This window comes from Cheilinus undulatus, linkage group 11 (genome assembly GCF_018320785.1).
Source record: "Cheilinus undulatus linkage group 11, ASM1832078v1, whole genome shotgun sequence".
NCBI classification, from domain to species: domain Eukaryota; kingdom Metazoa; phylum Chordata; class Actinopteri; order Labriformes; family Labridae; genus Cheilinus; species Cheilinus undulatus.
In genome coordinates, this window is record NC_054875.1 from 29,560,648 (window position 1) to 29,577,489 (window position 16,842).

A 16,842-nucleotide genomic window follows, 5' to 3' on the forward strand; every position below is an offset into this window, starting at 1 on the left:
ATGAATCCATTTCTCAGCACAAAAGGTTTCCTCCGCTTCCTTTTTTTTCACGAGGAAAAAAGGAGCGCAGATCGAGGACGGCTGCTTTATCTCTGAGCTTTTGTTCTGTGATTGATTGCTTCCTGGTTGTTGAAGCAAAAGACTGACCAGTTGCTAATTTTCTCCCTCTTTTACAGCACTCTTGGCTCATTTTCAACCTTGACATGCATGTCAAGTGAAGACATAATCAAAAAGGACAGGCTCATTAATTATTTCTTTTTTAATTCTGCTTTCATTGTCAATGCGCTTTCAGCTTGGATAAATATTTAAATGCATCTGCTCAGGTGTTTATAGCATCTGGTCACATGTAACTTGATCCTTTGTATTTCTCATGTTCATTCCTAAAGGCCTGGAGTGGATGTTGTTTTCTGCCGAGCTTTGCTAAGTTTTTAGAAAGATAAGAGAAAAAAATGCCAGGATTTCCTTTGACAAATGGGGTCCTGATGCAGCAGTTTCATTCTGACTTCAGTCCTTAAAAACCTCTTGTCTTTTGGAGACTTTTCAGCTCAGTCCCATTTTTAATAGTTTCATTTTTACTGTCTACTTTCTGTTATTAAGATTGTTACTCCAAATTTGTTAAATGACTTAGAATGAGCTTTTTATCTTTACAGTACAGGCTCTTTTGTGACATGACTCATATTTCTGTGTTAAAACTCATTATATTGTACCTCAAGGTGACTTAAGAGTAATGGCACAGCAAATCTTGATCCTTAAAGCAGCCTTTCTGTATTCAGTCCTCCTTTTTCAGGCACTTTCTCCTAAAATAACATTATGTTTCCTGAATGATTCTATCCCTGTCAGCCTAATGAGGGCCATTAAAATGAAAAATGTTTTATTCTTTCAGCTCCAAGCAGAGCAGAATCTGAAAGCACAACTTTTTATGAGCTCTAGGGTTACGACTTTGGTTTGTGGGTTCCAATGAGAAAACAACAAATATAATTTGGCTGATTGAGACATATTGACACGCCATGGGTCATAACAGAGGCATTCGAGTTTTCCTTAAATCAGAGCCTGGAAAAGTGTGACGGAGCAGACATGAGAGAGACTGTTTATAAGGAGCGCCAACGCAAACAAAGGGTTGTGCCAGTGTAGACGGCCAGGCTGGGAGGAGCTGCTCGGGGCTCAAAAGCTATAGTGTTTCTGAAAGTCTGTGTCTCTCACAGTTGGAGCTGCTTTCACTTTCACCAGAGAGTGAGAAGCTCAACACCAAATCTGTGGATTACTTCTCCAAGGATTCAGTGTCTGTCAACTGTATTAAAAAGGCTTTTGAAAGAGAAAACAGTGTTGTATTGTCTGATAAACTATGCACTTTCCTACAGTGACATTGTATTTAATACACGTACTTTAATATGTTGTTGCAGCTATAACAGCCTCATCTCTTCTTGGAAGACTTTCCACCAGATTTTGGAGTGTTTCCATGTTTCTCACAGTTTAAAGCCAGTGGAAGTTCAGGACTCACACTGGCAACTCTTATGCACATTTGCAGTCGTTGACCCTGCTCTGTGATTTTCTATGGTCTTCATCTTCATAGCTGAGTCGCTGTTGTTCCTATACTCTTCCATTTTGGGATGGCATTTCATGAACCGTCTTATTGCAAAGGTGGCATCCATCTAAGTACCATGCCTGAAGTCTGCATGTCTAGGGGCTTGATTTTGAATTACCTGAATTCAATAATTGGATCATTTTGAGTCTGTCTGTTAATTTATTAGTTCTGACCAAGATTTTTTTTTCATTTATCATCGGACTCCCACTGACTTGGCTCTTTTTGGACTCACAGAGGACTCATAATGCCCCCCTCATGCATTCAAACAGCTCTGTTGATTGACATGGCAATAACAAAAAAAAAAAAAGAAAGAAAGAAAGAAAAAGAAAACCCTCAATCTCAAAAACTGGAATTCTCAGACTTCATTGCCTTAGAAACTGGTTGCATGAACTAATTTGTCATGTGATGGGGGAAATGCAAACTTGCAGTTTAAAATGTTATTATAAATGTAAAGAAACATGGGGTCCCTTTTTGCAATAGTTCAACTTATTTTTCCAGCCTGTTGAATAGGATTAATACTTTTTAAAATCTGTGAAATATTACAGAAATTCATATCAATTAAAACACGATTAATGAATCATCACATTGTGCTATTCAGTTATCCATGCTGTAGGGCGGTGGTTCTCAACCTTTTCAGCCCACGACCCCCAAAATAAAGGTGCCAGAGACCGGCGACCACCACTGTACCTAACCAAACTGGGGGCCCATGGAGGTCAGCAAAACCATGGTCCATTGTAAAATTAAGCTGTGATATCCATATTTCATATTTAAAATGGTTTAAAAATTGCTACAATGGGTTAATAATGGCAAGAAATGGTGGAAAAGGCGGTGAAATAGTTAGAACTGGCAAAATTAGATAAAAATGGCTAAAAAAGGCATAAATGGGTTAAAGTGGCAAAATGGGTGTAAATAGTAGTAAAAAGGAGTTCAAAGTGGCAAAAACAGGCAGAAAAAAGTGGTTGAGAGAGTTTAAAACTGACAAAAATAGGTGTTAAATGGTAAAAAATTGTTAAAATTTGTGAGAAAAAATGATGGAATGGGGTAAACATTTTGACAAAATTGGTGGTAACAGTGTCAAGTTTTTTTTTAGGGCAACTGGGGACCCCCTCTTAGTGTCTTGCGACCCCCAAGGGGGTCCCGACCCCAAGGTTGAGAACCAGTGCTCTATGGTACTTGTTGCATTGATTGTAAGGTCTTTGTTCTATTCTGTTGAACAAAGTAAAGCCTGTTGACTGAATAATAGTGATTCACAAAGTATCAAATTAGGTCTGATACTGATTGAGACTCCTAGTTGTCAACATTTTCTCTCACATTTAAACATGAAATCAGATCAGAGTTTGCCCAGCAGGTCACTTCTTTTGACTTGTAAAAATCTCTCTCTTTGACTTAGCAGGTAGATATTCCAGGTGTCAGGATAAAAATGATTGGCTGCTGTGGATAAATACTGTTAAATGATATCTTTTTATGCTACATTATTTGGCTGGTGGTCGATGTTTTGAAGTAGGGCCAATATCAGCCAATAGAGATGTTAAACTAATGCATGAATAAGGATGACTTATGTGCTCCTGTTATCAGGTTATGCTGCCTCCTGCAGGTCTCAGTACACTACAAATCTAAGTGGATTAGCCAACTGCTAAAACGGCTGCTATAACAAAACACAAAATGTGGTAGCAGCAAAACAACCCAATCAGGGCATCCCTAGTTTTTTGATTGTTTTAAATTATAAGTTGTCATTAAAGTATGTCATCAAAATTCATATTTAAAAGCTGTTGTGGTTGTGCTGTGGACCTCGGTTGCCACAGCAGGCTTTGCCAGTGACTGGCGACAGAGCGAGCCTGAGGGTGAAAGAGACATCCTGGCTGTGGACTTTAGGACTGAAAAATCTGCGGAAGTGATCAGACAGCTGTATGTGAGAGGTGAGTAGAGGTGGAATATAAACCATCACAGTCTGAGTATTACAGAGATGTAGACATTTTCCTTCCTCTCTTTCTTTTCAGTGTTCATCTCTTTTCTGTGTCAGTAAATTATGTAGCAGGATGCACATGTATTGGAGTGAGAAGGATGCATGGCTAGTTAAATCTGAATCACAAATTAAATGAGCAAACCAGTTCAAAACCCTCTGTGTGTGTCATATTCACCCTGCAATCATCTTTCTAAAGTATATTTGAAGTGTGACTGCTAATGGAATCTTGCGAGTGATTTGAATGATACAGTGACTCGACATGATCAGCTGTTTATCTGATCACTGATGCAGACGACAACAAATGGGATCTGATTAAAACAGCAATTATTATCTTTGTACAGCTTGCAGTCAATTTACCCACTTCAGTGATGTCATTAAGCTTTATTTATTTATTTATTTGTTAAAAGCTCATGGCTCCAAAGTGATTGCTTTGCCAGCCACATGCATAATAATTTTGTGGAAAATGTCTGGTTCATATAAATGGAACAGGGATGTTTCTTTATTTTTTTTTCCAGTACTTTTGAATATTTAAAGTTCCAGTAAGAAACTTTTGGTTAAGGCTGAGACAGTCTGGCATCACAGACATCACAGATGCCCCCCTCTCAGACCACTGCAGTGAGACGCTGTCTCTGTCAGAGCAGAGAACAACGTTAAAACCTTGCAAAAGGCTTAATGAAGATAAGTAAACGGCCTGCTTACAAGAAAAGCTTGTCCTCCATGAAAACAATCTAACACAGCAAACATAGCTAAGGCTAAATCTATAAAAGCTACGTTTGCTACATACACTACATTGGCAAAGAAGCTACATAGCTAACATAGATAAATCTAAAGCTGAGAAAGCTAGGCTAGCTATGTAGATAATGTCACCACATAAATAATGTTGCCAAAGCTAACAAAGCTATGTCAGCTACATAAGCTACATGGGTAATAAAGATACATATCTTATGCAGTTGAATCAAAAGCTAATGAAACTATACTAGGTAGGTAGGTAATGTAACTGTACAACTAACATAGCTAAAGCTAAAGCAAATTAAGCTACACTAGCCACATAAACTATGTGGGTAAGGGAGCTACATAGCTAACATACTTAAATCTGAAGCTGGCAAAGCTACACTAGCTACATAAGCTACAGAGATAATGTAGCTACCTAACTAATGTTATGTAATGAAGCTAACAAAGTAATTTTAGCTACATAAGCTTTAGGGCTAATGATGCTATGTAGATAATGTAGTTAAATCTTAAGCGTACAGAGCTGCACTAGCTTCATGAGCTACATTGATAATGTAGCTGCATAATTAACATAGCTAGTGCAAATGAAGCTTTGTCAGCTGTGTTCGATTATGCTACGTTTGTTAAAACTTGTTATATTTTAGAAGAAGTTAGGGACAACAATGGCTTGCTTTAGCTTTGGTAGCTTTTGCTTACACTAACGCTAACGCAGCAACATTGGTTTACATTGTAACATTAGCTATTTAGCTTGCAAAGCTATGTTAGCTTTAGCTAAAGCTTACAAAGCTAAAGTGAGCCAATGTTAATATACATTATTTCATCTCGGATTAGACATTTGATCCTTTTTCTTTTTTATTAATGAAATGTTGTTTAGTCTTTCATGTTTGTGATGTGGTTATTTCATGAATGCAACTCCAAGACTCCATTTATGATTTGATTTTAATTTAAACAAAAAACTTATAAAACATTGTACCGGCAAATTATGTCGCTTCCATTCTGACAGAGGTGTGTCTCAACTTCAAAGATGGACTATGTGGAAATTTGGGGCTACACTCTGCTTGCACGAAACTAGTTACTAGAGTCACGTGAAGAGTAGATCTCTATTACTAACAATAAAAGAAATATCTTAGATTAAAAGTAGAGCATGTATGATAACAAAAACTGCTTTAATGTGTTACAGAAGATGAAAATAGCATATGCAGATCTTTCTTTGCTGTGCCATAGTCTGCAAGCATACTGTATCTTTGTAATTTTTCTCTGTGTAACATGACAGGTGTAAGTCTACCACTGCCTTAAATAGATCATTGCACCACCAACCCCTGACGTGTCCCTGCCATCATCTCCCAACCAGACTAGGCTGGCCTTCTTTCACCCTGGTGCCTCAGACCTCATGACTGACATCCACAACAAACATGTCTGACCTCAGCCGTCCTGATGACATCACTGCTACATGCCGTCCCCTGAGCCTATTTATCTTGTTCAAGGGAGCTTCTAGTGTCATTTGTAACCAGCAGGGGGCACTGCCACTCCGAAAGCCTGCTGTGGCCTTGGTCCCAGGCCTGTTTTGTTTCTTTTCTTTGTCAATCACGATCACCATATTTATACTCACAGTTGCCTTAGTTACTTTTACGGTCATGGCTGCTCCTGGCTTTAACTTCTTCAGACACCAGTCGAAGTCTAACACTGTCTTCCACCTGACCTCGATATTTCACCATGTCATTGAAAACCGCTACACGTATGTTGATGTGCCACAATGGAGCAGATAATGAGAAGAAATCAGCGGTGCATTTGGTGCCTGTTCTCTTGTGTTCATGTGAATTCTTCCTCTTGTTTCTCACAGCATTGTTCGTCTCCCTCACATAGTGTTTACCAGAGTGTGTCACCTCACATGGGTCTATTTTTAGCCAGGGAGAATAGTGCTGTACAGTCTTTCTGTGCTGGGGTGCAGCAACAGAGAAGAGCTTCAGAGAAATAGGGTAGTATACAGAGAGGAGAAACGTGCACGGACAGACATTGATGACAGTAGATGATATGTGACCAATGTTCACTTTCTACAGAGAAAAACAGAAAGAGAGAGAGCATATGCTAGCAATCATGAAAAATACAGTTTGAAAGGCCTGTAAATCTATGGTTGTGTCAAATGTATATGTTTTGCAAAACTGCCCACACAGAAAGTCGTGTGTAAACATGTGGTTGAGCTGTAAAGTAAAGTTTAGCTTGATATTTAGTGCCAGGGAGTCATTTAATCATGCATTTGTCTACCCACTCTCTTCATTGTTCAGGATAGTTCACCTAAAGCCCACATTCAAATTTGTGGTAATATGAAGTCTCCACCTGACCTTGTATGTCTTTGTTTTTAGAGGAAACTAAAGGAAACCTGAAAGACTGCATATTGGCTTCCCAATCTTCTCAATGAAGATTTGTATGTTTAGAAATTTTTAAAAATGTAAACAAAACTGCTGAGGGTGCACAGTGATCAGGCGTGACTGGAATGAGGTCTGGGCTTTGACTCAGCCACTCCAGAACATTCACCTTTTTGCCTTTAAGCCATTTCTGTGTAGCCTTTGCTGTATGCTTTGGGTCATTGTCAGGCTGGGAAATAAATCTTCTCCCAAGCTGTAGTTCTCTTGCAGACCAAATGTGATTCTCCTCCAGGATTTTCCTGTATTTTGCTCCATTAATTTTACCCTCTACCGTAACAAGTTTTCCAGGGCCGGCTGCTGAGAAGCATCCCCACAGCATGATGCTGCAGCCACTGTGCTGCAGTGGGGATGGTGTTTTTGTGGTGATGTACAGTGTTTAGTGTCAGCCAAACAAAACGTCTTGTCTGATGGCCAAAAGTGCCATTTTGGTCTCATCAGACCAAAGAACTTTCTTCCATCTGACCATGAAGTCTCCCACATGCATTTTGACAAACTCTAATGATGGATTCAAATAAACTCTAAGGGATGTTCAGTGCCTTGGATATTTTTTGTATCCCTCCCCTAACATATACTTAGTAACCTTTTCTCTGAGTATCATGAAGTCTTCTTTTGTCTTCATGATGTAATGGTAGCCAGGAATACTTATTAAGACTGGACCTTCCAGACTCAGGATTCTTTATACTACAACCACTTGAGACACGTTTGCTGCACCCAGGTGACCCCCATTTAACAAATTCTGAGACTACAACCACTGTTTGGCTGGACCTTTAGGTCAGTCAATCAAAAAGGGGTAAATATTTATGCATTCACTTACATATTTTGAATTAATCAACATTACTTTGTAGAAATATGTTTTCACTTTGACATTAAAGAGGGTTTTTTTGTAATTTTTCTTGTCAAAGAGCAGTTGGTGGCCTAAAGTCATTAATAACACAACAGCCGTCCCACACTTGACCCTTTTAGTCCTTGCATCCAAAGCTCTTGTTTTTTGGGGATAAAATGCATAAAGCAAGGTTTATTTATATTGCACATTGGAAAGAGCGTAGGTTGACCAAAGTCCTGCACAGGCTTAAGACAATATAAATGCCAAATATGAATTAAAGGCATATGGAAAATTATATTTTTTTATTGTGTTGAAACACAAACACAAAATAATAGCATTCAATTCTTTACTAGCACTGTTTACTAATCTACAACCATTTATACTCAGGGTGTTTTCACCGAAATGGGAGTGTCTTACTGTGGGAGTGGGAAGTCACTGGACTTAGCCAAAGGATCTCCTCATATTGAGACATAAGAGTCATACTTAATAATGTCTACTCTGAATAAAGCTGCAGCCGGCAGATGGTTGGCTTAAAGCTAGGGATGCACAACTGTAACCTTGCAAAGCAGATGGATTTGCCAGACTCCATGTCTGTCCTCAGGTAAATTCATGTTGCAAAGCACCAATCTACAACCTTTTTTTGCCAGAGGCGGCAGCTGTGGGCAGGGTTAAGCCGTACTGGAAGCTGTTAGCAATAGCTACTACTTGTTTAGCATTTAGCTCAGATGTAGCTATAGTATAGCAGCAGTTTTATCAGACCTGGACCACATTTCTTCATTAAAACAAGAGCAAAGAGCTGCACTGAAAGCTTTTCATGATGGAAAAGATGTTTTCGCTCTTCTCACGACCTGCTTTGGTGTGAGTTTGCAATCGTTACGAATGGGGTTCAGTTGTACTGTAAGCTGGTGCATATAATGGCTGTTACCGCTGTAGCTATTAGCTGGGATGTAGCTGTATAAAGGGGCCGTTGAATCAGACCTCGACATTTCTGTTTTAAAGCAAGTGCAAGGAGCAACACCAAAGCTTCTCTTGTCTTAACAGATTTTGGCATTAATTTTAACCACCTACACGCTCCACGTTTTATGATCTACAGCAGAGGTAGCATAACTGAGGGTTGCACTGGATTTGTGCATGTCTACTACTTCATTCTGTCGTGTCACTCTAATCTGCCTGTGCTGAATGTGAAAGACAAAACACTTGTCCAATCACATTCCAAGACTTTTTGAAAAGTCCTGCCCTTTCCAAACTCTTTGTGTAAGAGGTTTCCCAGATGAATGCGAAATATATGTTTGTTGTAAGAAAACTGTGATTTAATTTTGACAGTGTATTTATCAGAGACATATATACTTATGCTACATAAATAGCTAAGCACTTCCTGCAAAGTTTAATGCCAACATTAGCTTAACTTCTCGTATTCAAAGAAGTGAGCAGAAACTGTCTCTTCATGCTAAAAAGAATGCACATAAACCTTTTCACTGAGTTAATATTATTCAGTCCCGACCAATTCAATGTAAAGAAAGTTGTTGATACCTGAACAATACTTCAAAGCATGTAAGCTAACATAAATGCTATATAATGCTTATTTGTTTCCATCTTGATCATTAAATGATGTTTGAAGAGGAGAAAAGAGAAAAGCCTTGCAGACATCACTTGTCACTAATAATCTTTGATCGTTCCTCTGGATCCCACAGGCAACACATCTGCTGCAGCTTTACTGGCAGGATGTGATGAGCAGAGGCAACATATCCTTTAATTACTCTCATTTCATCTCTATTTATAAATACATTTGCTGCCAGATCCGTCTGATGAACAAAAAATCTTTGTTCTTGAGAAGCGTGTTTCTTTTTTTCCCTCCTATACAAAGTCTGTTGTGTTCACAGAGCTACATCTCATTTAGTATGCTGTTGTATCAAACTATGACATCAGCCCGTTCTAATTGTTTCCAGACCAGGCAGGGGCCGACTTTTCTTTTTTTATTTTCCATTTCTTAGTGCGGGGCTCAGGCGTCCTGCATTTAGCTTTATGAAGATAATGAAAACGGTGCATGATGTCATGTCGAAGGAGCATGGAGCGCCAAAATCTTGTGACCGAGTTTCCAGGAAGCAATTTGTTTTTCTGTCTTTTCCTCTGCTCTGTCACTATTTTTGATTTTCTGATAGGGTTTGGGTACATCTGTGGGAATCCACCTGATAAAGGAGTTTGTCTTTTTCTGACCCCTGGATGCCTCTTTGGCCTCGTCCCATATGAAATGTATCTAGCTTTTTTTTCTTTTTCTTTTACAGTAGAATTAGAAGGAAGAGGAAAAAGAAGGGAGGGCAGGGAAACTGAAAAGGGGGGTTGATGGAGTGGGAGCTGAAATGCAGAGAGACCATATGTATTGAGTTGAAGAAATTGCGTTTTATGAGCAGAGAGTGGGCCTCTTTGCTTGGAATTCTCAATGACATCATTCTGGAGCAGAGCGCCATGCAGCCAGGACTCAAGAGATGGAGTGAGGCCTTCTCCAGACAGGACGACTAGTCCAGATCTTTACAGTACAGACAGACAGAAATGTACACAGACTTACTGTTAAAGCAAACTTTTACAACCTGGTTAACGGGGATTACATCTTCCTAGACAGTGTCAACACAAAAGGATGGTACTCTTGAGCCTGATTTTGAAACAATCAGGCATCACATGCCATGCCTTCCCAATGAGTCCATAATATTGCTTCACATCTCATTCCCAAACAAACTCTAGTCAGCCACTCCCTGTGGTCAGCCAGCAAAACAAACCCTGCTCTTGGGGCTAATATTAAGTATCATGCTCACATTTCAAAACCTCAATGCCTGCCTTCCTCTGCACCTCCTGGGTGACCATGCAAAGCCAAATAATCAAATAGTAGGATGCCACTTTTATTGAAGGGACATTTTTTCTTTCTGTTTGTTTACTGACACCTCAGGAAGGAATTAATATCAGCCCGAGTGTTGAGCGAGCGTGATTGGTCAGACCTGTAAGTTGAGTCAAGTATATGTGGCTCCACAAGGCAGCTGTAGCCACCAGAGTACGAGGCCAAGGTCTCACACTGAAATAGATCAGTCGGCCAGTTTCTGTCTGCCCGCCTTACTGCACATAATCCCTCTGGCTGACTCAAACACTGCAAGTGAGTCAGTGCGTGTCCCCTGCTGCGATCCAGAACACATGTTTAGATATTCAACCTTTGTCTTTTTAGGTTGGCTTTGTCTCTCTTTCTTTAGAAACTTTGGATGAAAACAGTCCTGAAGAGGTGATCATTTCAGGGTTTGGGGCCTGTAATTAGAGGACATCAGCATCTCCCTTTAGAGACTGCCCTGTGTGTATGCAGATGATTGGTGTCCCAGTAAACTGGCTCCATGTGGGAGCCATTCTCCTCTGTTTCCTGTGCCTGTTGTCATTAGATAGAAAATACCTTTGACTGGGGGGTAGTTTGCTCCCACCCCCTTGTCTCAGAGGGGTGATTAGTCTCCGGCCTGTCTTAACAACAGCATGGAGTCCAGAGGCGAGGCTAAGTCAGTTAAGTGACTGGGAGTGGAAATCTGGACTGAATCACTGTGATGGAGGTGAAATGTTGGCAACATTTTGTAGCACTTGATCATTATATAAAGACTGAGACAATGCAGTTTGAAGTAAGCTGAAAAACAGAGGTATGAGTTTAAAAACGTCTCTCTTATGTGATTTTCTCATAGCAGAAAGATACAGGATCCACTCTGTTTCTGTGCTAAGTGCACATCTTAATAGTCACTTCTCAGTCCTGAAAGGCACTATTAATAGAAGTGCTCTCTTGTATTTTCCATCTCTTCCCACCAAGTCGTTTTTTCCTTTGTGCAAAAAAAGGAAAAAAAAAAAACACTAAGAAAGGTACCTCTGACATTTGAACACACCCAATCCCTGTTTCCTCTTACAATATATTCTTTCTCTATACCAGTGTCACTATATTCATTGTCCTTTCGCCTACTTTCTTTCACATCCCGTTACTCCTTATCCACTCAAATAGTCAAGAATGATACATTAAGACAAAACACAATATGAAACGCAGTGCTGCAGTACAATATGTTATGATATAGAGTGGTAAAATATACAATGTGAAACAATTTAATGCAGTATAATATAATACAATACAATGTCATGATATGATGTATTTTTCCATAAGCATTGAAATAAATAAAGGATATGATGCCATGTCATTTGATACAATAGGACATGATACAAGATGTTGTAAGACAGTACGTTACAATGAGATAGAAAGCGATAGCATGCCATGTCATGCTATATGATATGATATGATTCAAAACTAATTGATATGTTTCAAAATGATATGATATGATTTGAAACGATACGAAATGATACAATACAATTCAACATGATAAGATATGATTCGGAACGATATGAAATGATATGGTACGATATGATTTGAAACTATACGAAACTATACAAAATGAAAGGATATGATATGATTCGAAAGGATATGAAATGATATGATTCAAAACGATGTGAAATGATACAATACAATACAATTCCAAACAGTATGATATAATTTGAAAGGATATGAAATGTTATGTTACGATACGATTCAAAACAATACAAAATGATACGACACGATACGATACGAAACTGTATGCTACGATACAATTCAATATGATATGATTCAAAACAAAACGATACGATTGGAAAGATACATACAATACAGTACAATCCAGAATAAGACCATACAAAACAATAACCAATGTTTGCATTGATAGTTGAACGGTTAAGCATACATTAAGACACAACACTGTATGATAGGCCATGCTACAATATGATATGAAACAACAGGATACGGTACAACATGGTACAACATGGTACAATACAATACGGTACAGAATGATAGACTACCATATAATATAATATGATATATGTTACAGTACATGTGATACATTAAGACACAATGCAGTATGTTTAAATACTATATGATACACCCTGATATGTGATGTTGGATAAGCAATAATAGTGACACCACAAACACCTTACTCTCTAGGGTAGGGATCACAGAAGACCTCATGATACAGTAAAAAACTTCTCAAGACAATAACATACAAAATGCATAGTGAAATGCCGTAACAATAACACCTAAAAGAAGTGCAGGAAGAATGTTTTTATTGACTGCATTTTGTTCTCAGTTGTCAGTATGAGTCAACCTTTAACTTCTAATTGCTGCCAACATTATCTAGGGCCCTATGAAATCCATTTTATTTTTGCGAAATTCCGTTTTAATTTTTTCAAAAATAATTTTTTTCCCTTTTTTTGGGGGCAGGGGGGTTCTCTTTTTTAACCTTTCCACTAATTTTACCATAAAAAAGAGTGTCCTGTTTATGTAACTGAATCAAATGTTCACTAATTAAATAGAAAGAACCTTAATTTTATTGAAAAAGGGCCACAGTTGGCCCAGGAGCCGTTGTTTGGATAACCCTGATATAAAATAATTATCACCAGTGTAACAGTCAGATATTTCCAACATTTCAAGACACATTCACGTGTATAATCACATCCTAACTGATGTTTGATGTAAATGAAGAAATCTTTCTGTTCTCTCAAACACAGAGTGATAGTAACTTAATAAGGTCACATTGAAGTTGAATGGTTAAAAATAAACCTGTTACCTAAACTTTTATTTACTCTATAAATAAGTAACAGTCCATGCAGTCTGATGCTGCATTGTGTTCTACTCCTGACTGTAACGGTTCTCTCCTCATCTCTCTCCATCCTCGTTGTCTGTCTGTCTGTCTGCCTCATATCAGACGGCTACGTTAATACAGGCACGTGTTGGCTCATTAAGCAACCAAAGGGAACTACAGTATCTACGGGGTGAATTATTAAGCTAATTGATACTCGAATTTAACATCATTTGGACTGCAGGACTTCATAAAATCTCGAGTCCATCCGACTTGATTTTTATCCTCCGAGGGTTGGTGAGGCACACCGCTCAGGTGGTGTGATGAGGTAAAATTCCGTTAACACGGAAATCATAGGGCCCTAATTATCTTTCTGTCTTCTTTTATTTTCATGATTCCACTGTTAAATTTAAGTAGATGGTGAATCAAAATGCAAGTAAATTTCTTGAGAGTAGAACTTTTTCTTTGTTTAATCAAAATATTAATATTTGACATTAATGATTTGATAAATGCATCACAAGAGTCAGGACAATGATGTCCTGCTGTGTCAATATTTTGTCCCACCCCTAATATCTCCCTCCTTCATTCCCAGCAAACTTTTTATCACATTCTTTGATAACATGCCTGAAAAAAAATCTGGTTCCCTTGCATGTCCCTTCCTGGCAAAAGTATCCCAGTGCGAGAGGTATTTCATCCCCTTCTGTGTTTGTTTCTACCCAGCTACAGAGCCACACACCCCCCTCCCCTGCACCCCGCCCCCTTCCATACGGCTCAGACCCTGGCAGAAAACCCACACTCCCCTGTCTCCCTGCCTCCGCCCCCTTCATACTCATACCAGCCCGGCGTACGGAGGACAGAGAGGAAGAAAGAGAAAAAGAGAGAGAGAGCTCCATTTGTCTGTCAGAGATTACAGACTGCTCTTAGCACTGGCCATACACGCCTACCACACATAGGAAGCTGCTTTTCACAGACATGGAATCGTCTGGGATGAGAGAGACAAACGCTGAAGGAAAAGCTAGTTCTGAAATGGGTTTCTCTGTAGGAGAAACCTTTTAAGTAGTAATGGGGACCAGTGAGGGGGACTGCTAATGTTTGGAGTTCATCGTACAGCATGTGGTGTTTGCAGTGTAATTCAGAGAAGACCCAGTCGCTGCTGGAGCTGGAGCTGAATGGCTGGTAAGAGGAGAGTGTAAAAGGTTGTGTTTGTTTTAGTGTGTGTGTGTGTTTTGTCATTGGAGAAGGTTGCACCAGGCTGCTAAAACTCATAATGCTTTGTTTATAATAAACAGAAGAAAAGCTGGGATCACATGCCAGATTGAGCTGCTTCTTTTGTTGTTTTTTTATGATGACAGAAGTGGTGTGAAGCTATGTCAGGATGATCATGAATTTTAAAGAAGAAGGAGGTCTGCATTTTCAATTTCTGACTCCAGCACAATGGAAAACAGATATGTCCCTTCTCTGAGTCACTATGAGACGTGTGCTATGATGATGTGTTTAGTCTTACTGTACAGAATCCATCTGTGAGTTTGACTGCCCCCCCTCCTCCTCCTCCTCCTGCTCGGCTGAAGGGCATTCCTGTGGTGAGTCTCGGCCCTCCTGCTTGCTGGCCGTGACTCTGTGCTTTTTTCTTTTTTTCTTTAACAAAGCTGGATCTTCAAGGGCAGGTGCCGAGTGTGGTGTGGAAGACAGGTTAATTATTCATTATTGGGAGAAAATGATAGTGGCTCTGCTGCTGTTGATGTCATTCAAGGAGAAGGGACACTTTCATTGGGAAAGAATGAGGCCCAGCAGTTAACAAGGGAGAAGTATTGATTTATGATTACTTTAAGTACAGTAACAAGCATGTGGATCACATGAATTAAAAAGACACTTGTTGCTGCACCTGTGCTTTGCTAACCAAGTTTTTATCTTGAGAAAATGAAAGCATCATGAACTTTGATGAACACTCATAAATGTACCTATCAATAATGAACATTAGGGCAAGGATGCAATATTAATTTGGCAATTTATTGTGGTCCTGACCTGTCTGATAGAGTTGGAAAATCAATGGTGCCAGTTTAATTATAATGATATAGTGTCACTCCCTAATGACTGCACCCATGGCAAAAATTAGGGTCGCATGAATGTAGCTAGTCTACCTAAAGGAGAAGTTGACTGATATACAAAGACTAATGTCTGACAAAAGAAATCAAAGTGTGACAAGAGATGAAACTGACACCATCTGACAATTACACCAATAAACATTGGCACTGCATTCAAATACATGTACTTTTATATAGAGTTTGCACCACTTTTGCAGCTATAACAGCTTTCACTGGCTCGCAATCTCTCTTCTACTTCATCCTAAAGATGCTCAGTGGGGTTGAGGTCAGGGCTTTGTGCAGGCCAGTCAAGTTCTTCCACACCAAACTCATCGAACTATGCCTTTATAGTCCGTGCTTTGTGCATTGAGGCACAGTCATGTTGGGATAGAAAAGGGCTTTCCCCAAACTGTTGCCACAAAGTTGGAAGCACAGCCTTGTCCAAAATGTCTTGGTATGATGAAGCATTAAGACTGCCTGTCACTGGAGATAAGGCACCTTGTCCAAACCCTGAAAAACAGTCACATACCGTTACCCCTCTACCAAACTTCACAGTTGGTACAATGTAGTAAGGTAATGTTCCCCTGGCATCCGCCAAACCCAGGCTTTCCCATTTGACTGCCAAACAGAGAGAAGTGATTTACTTGGTGATGTGATGCTTGCATGCGGCTGCTCAGCCATGGAAACCCAATCCATGAAGCTCCCACCGCACAGTTTTTGTGCTAACATTAATGCCAGTGGAAGTTCAGAACTCTTCAGTTATAGAATCAGCAGAGTGTTGGCGACTTTTACACATTATGCGCCTTAGCAGTTGTTGACCTCGATTTTATGTGGCCTTCCACTTTGTGGCTGAGTTGCTGTTGTTCCTAAATGCTTCTGCTTTCTATTAATATCACTTACAAATGACAGTGGGATAAAAAGCAGGGATAAAAAGTCACAAACCATCTTATTCCAAGGGTGGCATCCATCACAGTAGAATGACACATTTTTCATCACAGATGTTTGTAAATGGAGACTGCATGTCTTCGTACTTGATTTTATACACCTGTACCAACTGGCACAGAAACAGCTGAATTCAGTAATTAACAGGTGTGGCCAAATACTTTTGTCCATATAGTGTATATTATTGTTACTAAGGGCCCATATATATTTAACATACATAATTGTATTGCCATATCTTACCATATTTCTGTAACACATAGTATCATGTTGTATTGTTTAGTTTCAAGATTTTATATGATTGTCCTGTAATATATCAATTATACAATCATTCTGTGTCTTAGTATTTTGATTATTATGTGCTAGGGATGCACAATGCCCTGCAAATAATGTGAACATGGACGGATGTTAATAGCAGATTTTCATCAGTTGTGTCGTATCAGTTTAAAGCTGGCATTAAGCACACCTAACTGCAGACTTAGAGGATTGGGCAGAGATGTGAGCTTTTGGACAAACTCTGGTGAGTTTTTTATGGTCAAAAAGGAGACAAAATGATAGCTTTTTAGGAGTTTTTTATCAAGGGAGTAATGAGAAAACATAGGCTTCAAATCTTTAAACAGTATCAGCATTACTGCAATA

At 39.2% G+C, this 16,842-nt stretch overlaps 1 protein-coding gene across 6 annotated transcripts in view; it reads left to right on the forward strand.

Moving 5' to 3' along the window:
• Nucleotides 1–16,842, forward strand: part of LOC121517877 (IQ motif and SEC7 domain-containing protein 1-like) — a 174,298-nt gene that overhangs the window by 121,704 nt on the left and 35,752 nt on the right. The window contains exon 1 of one of the 6 annotated variants that reach the window (XM_041799966.1): nt 14,125–14,359. The exons of the other annotated variants lie outside the window; for them this stretch is intronic. Coding sequence (XP_041655900.1) covers nt 14,295–14,359 — 65 coding nt within the window. The 5' untranslated portion in view covers nt 14,125–14,294. Of the gene's footprint in view, nt 1–14,124; nt 14,360–16,842 lie in introns of those variants that run through there. 6 annotated transcript variants of the gene reach the window in all.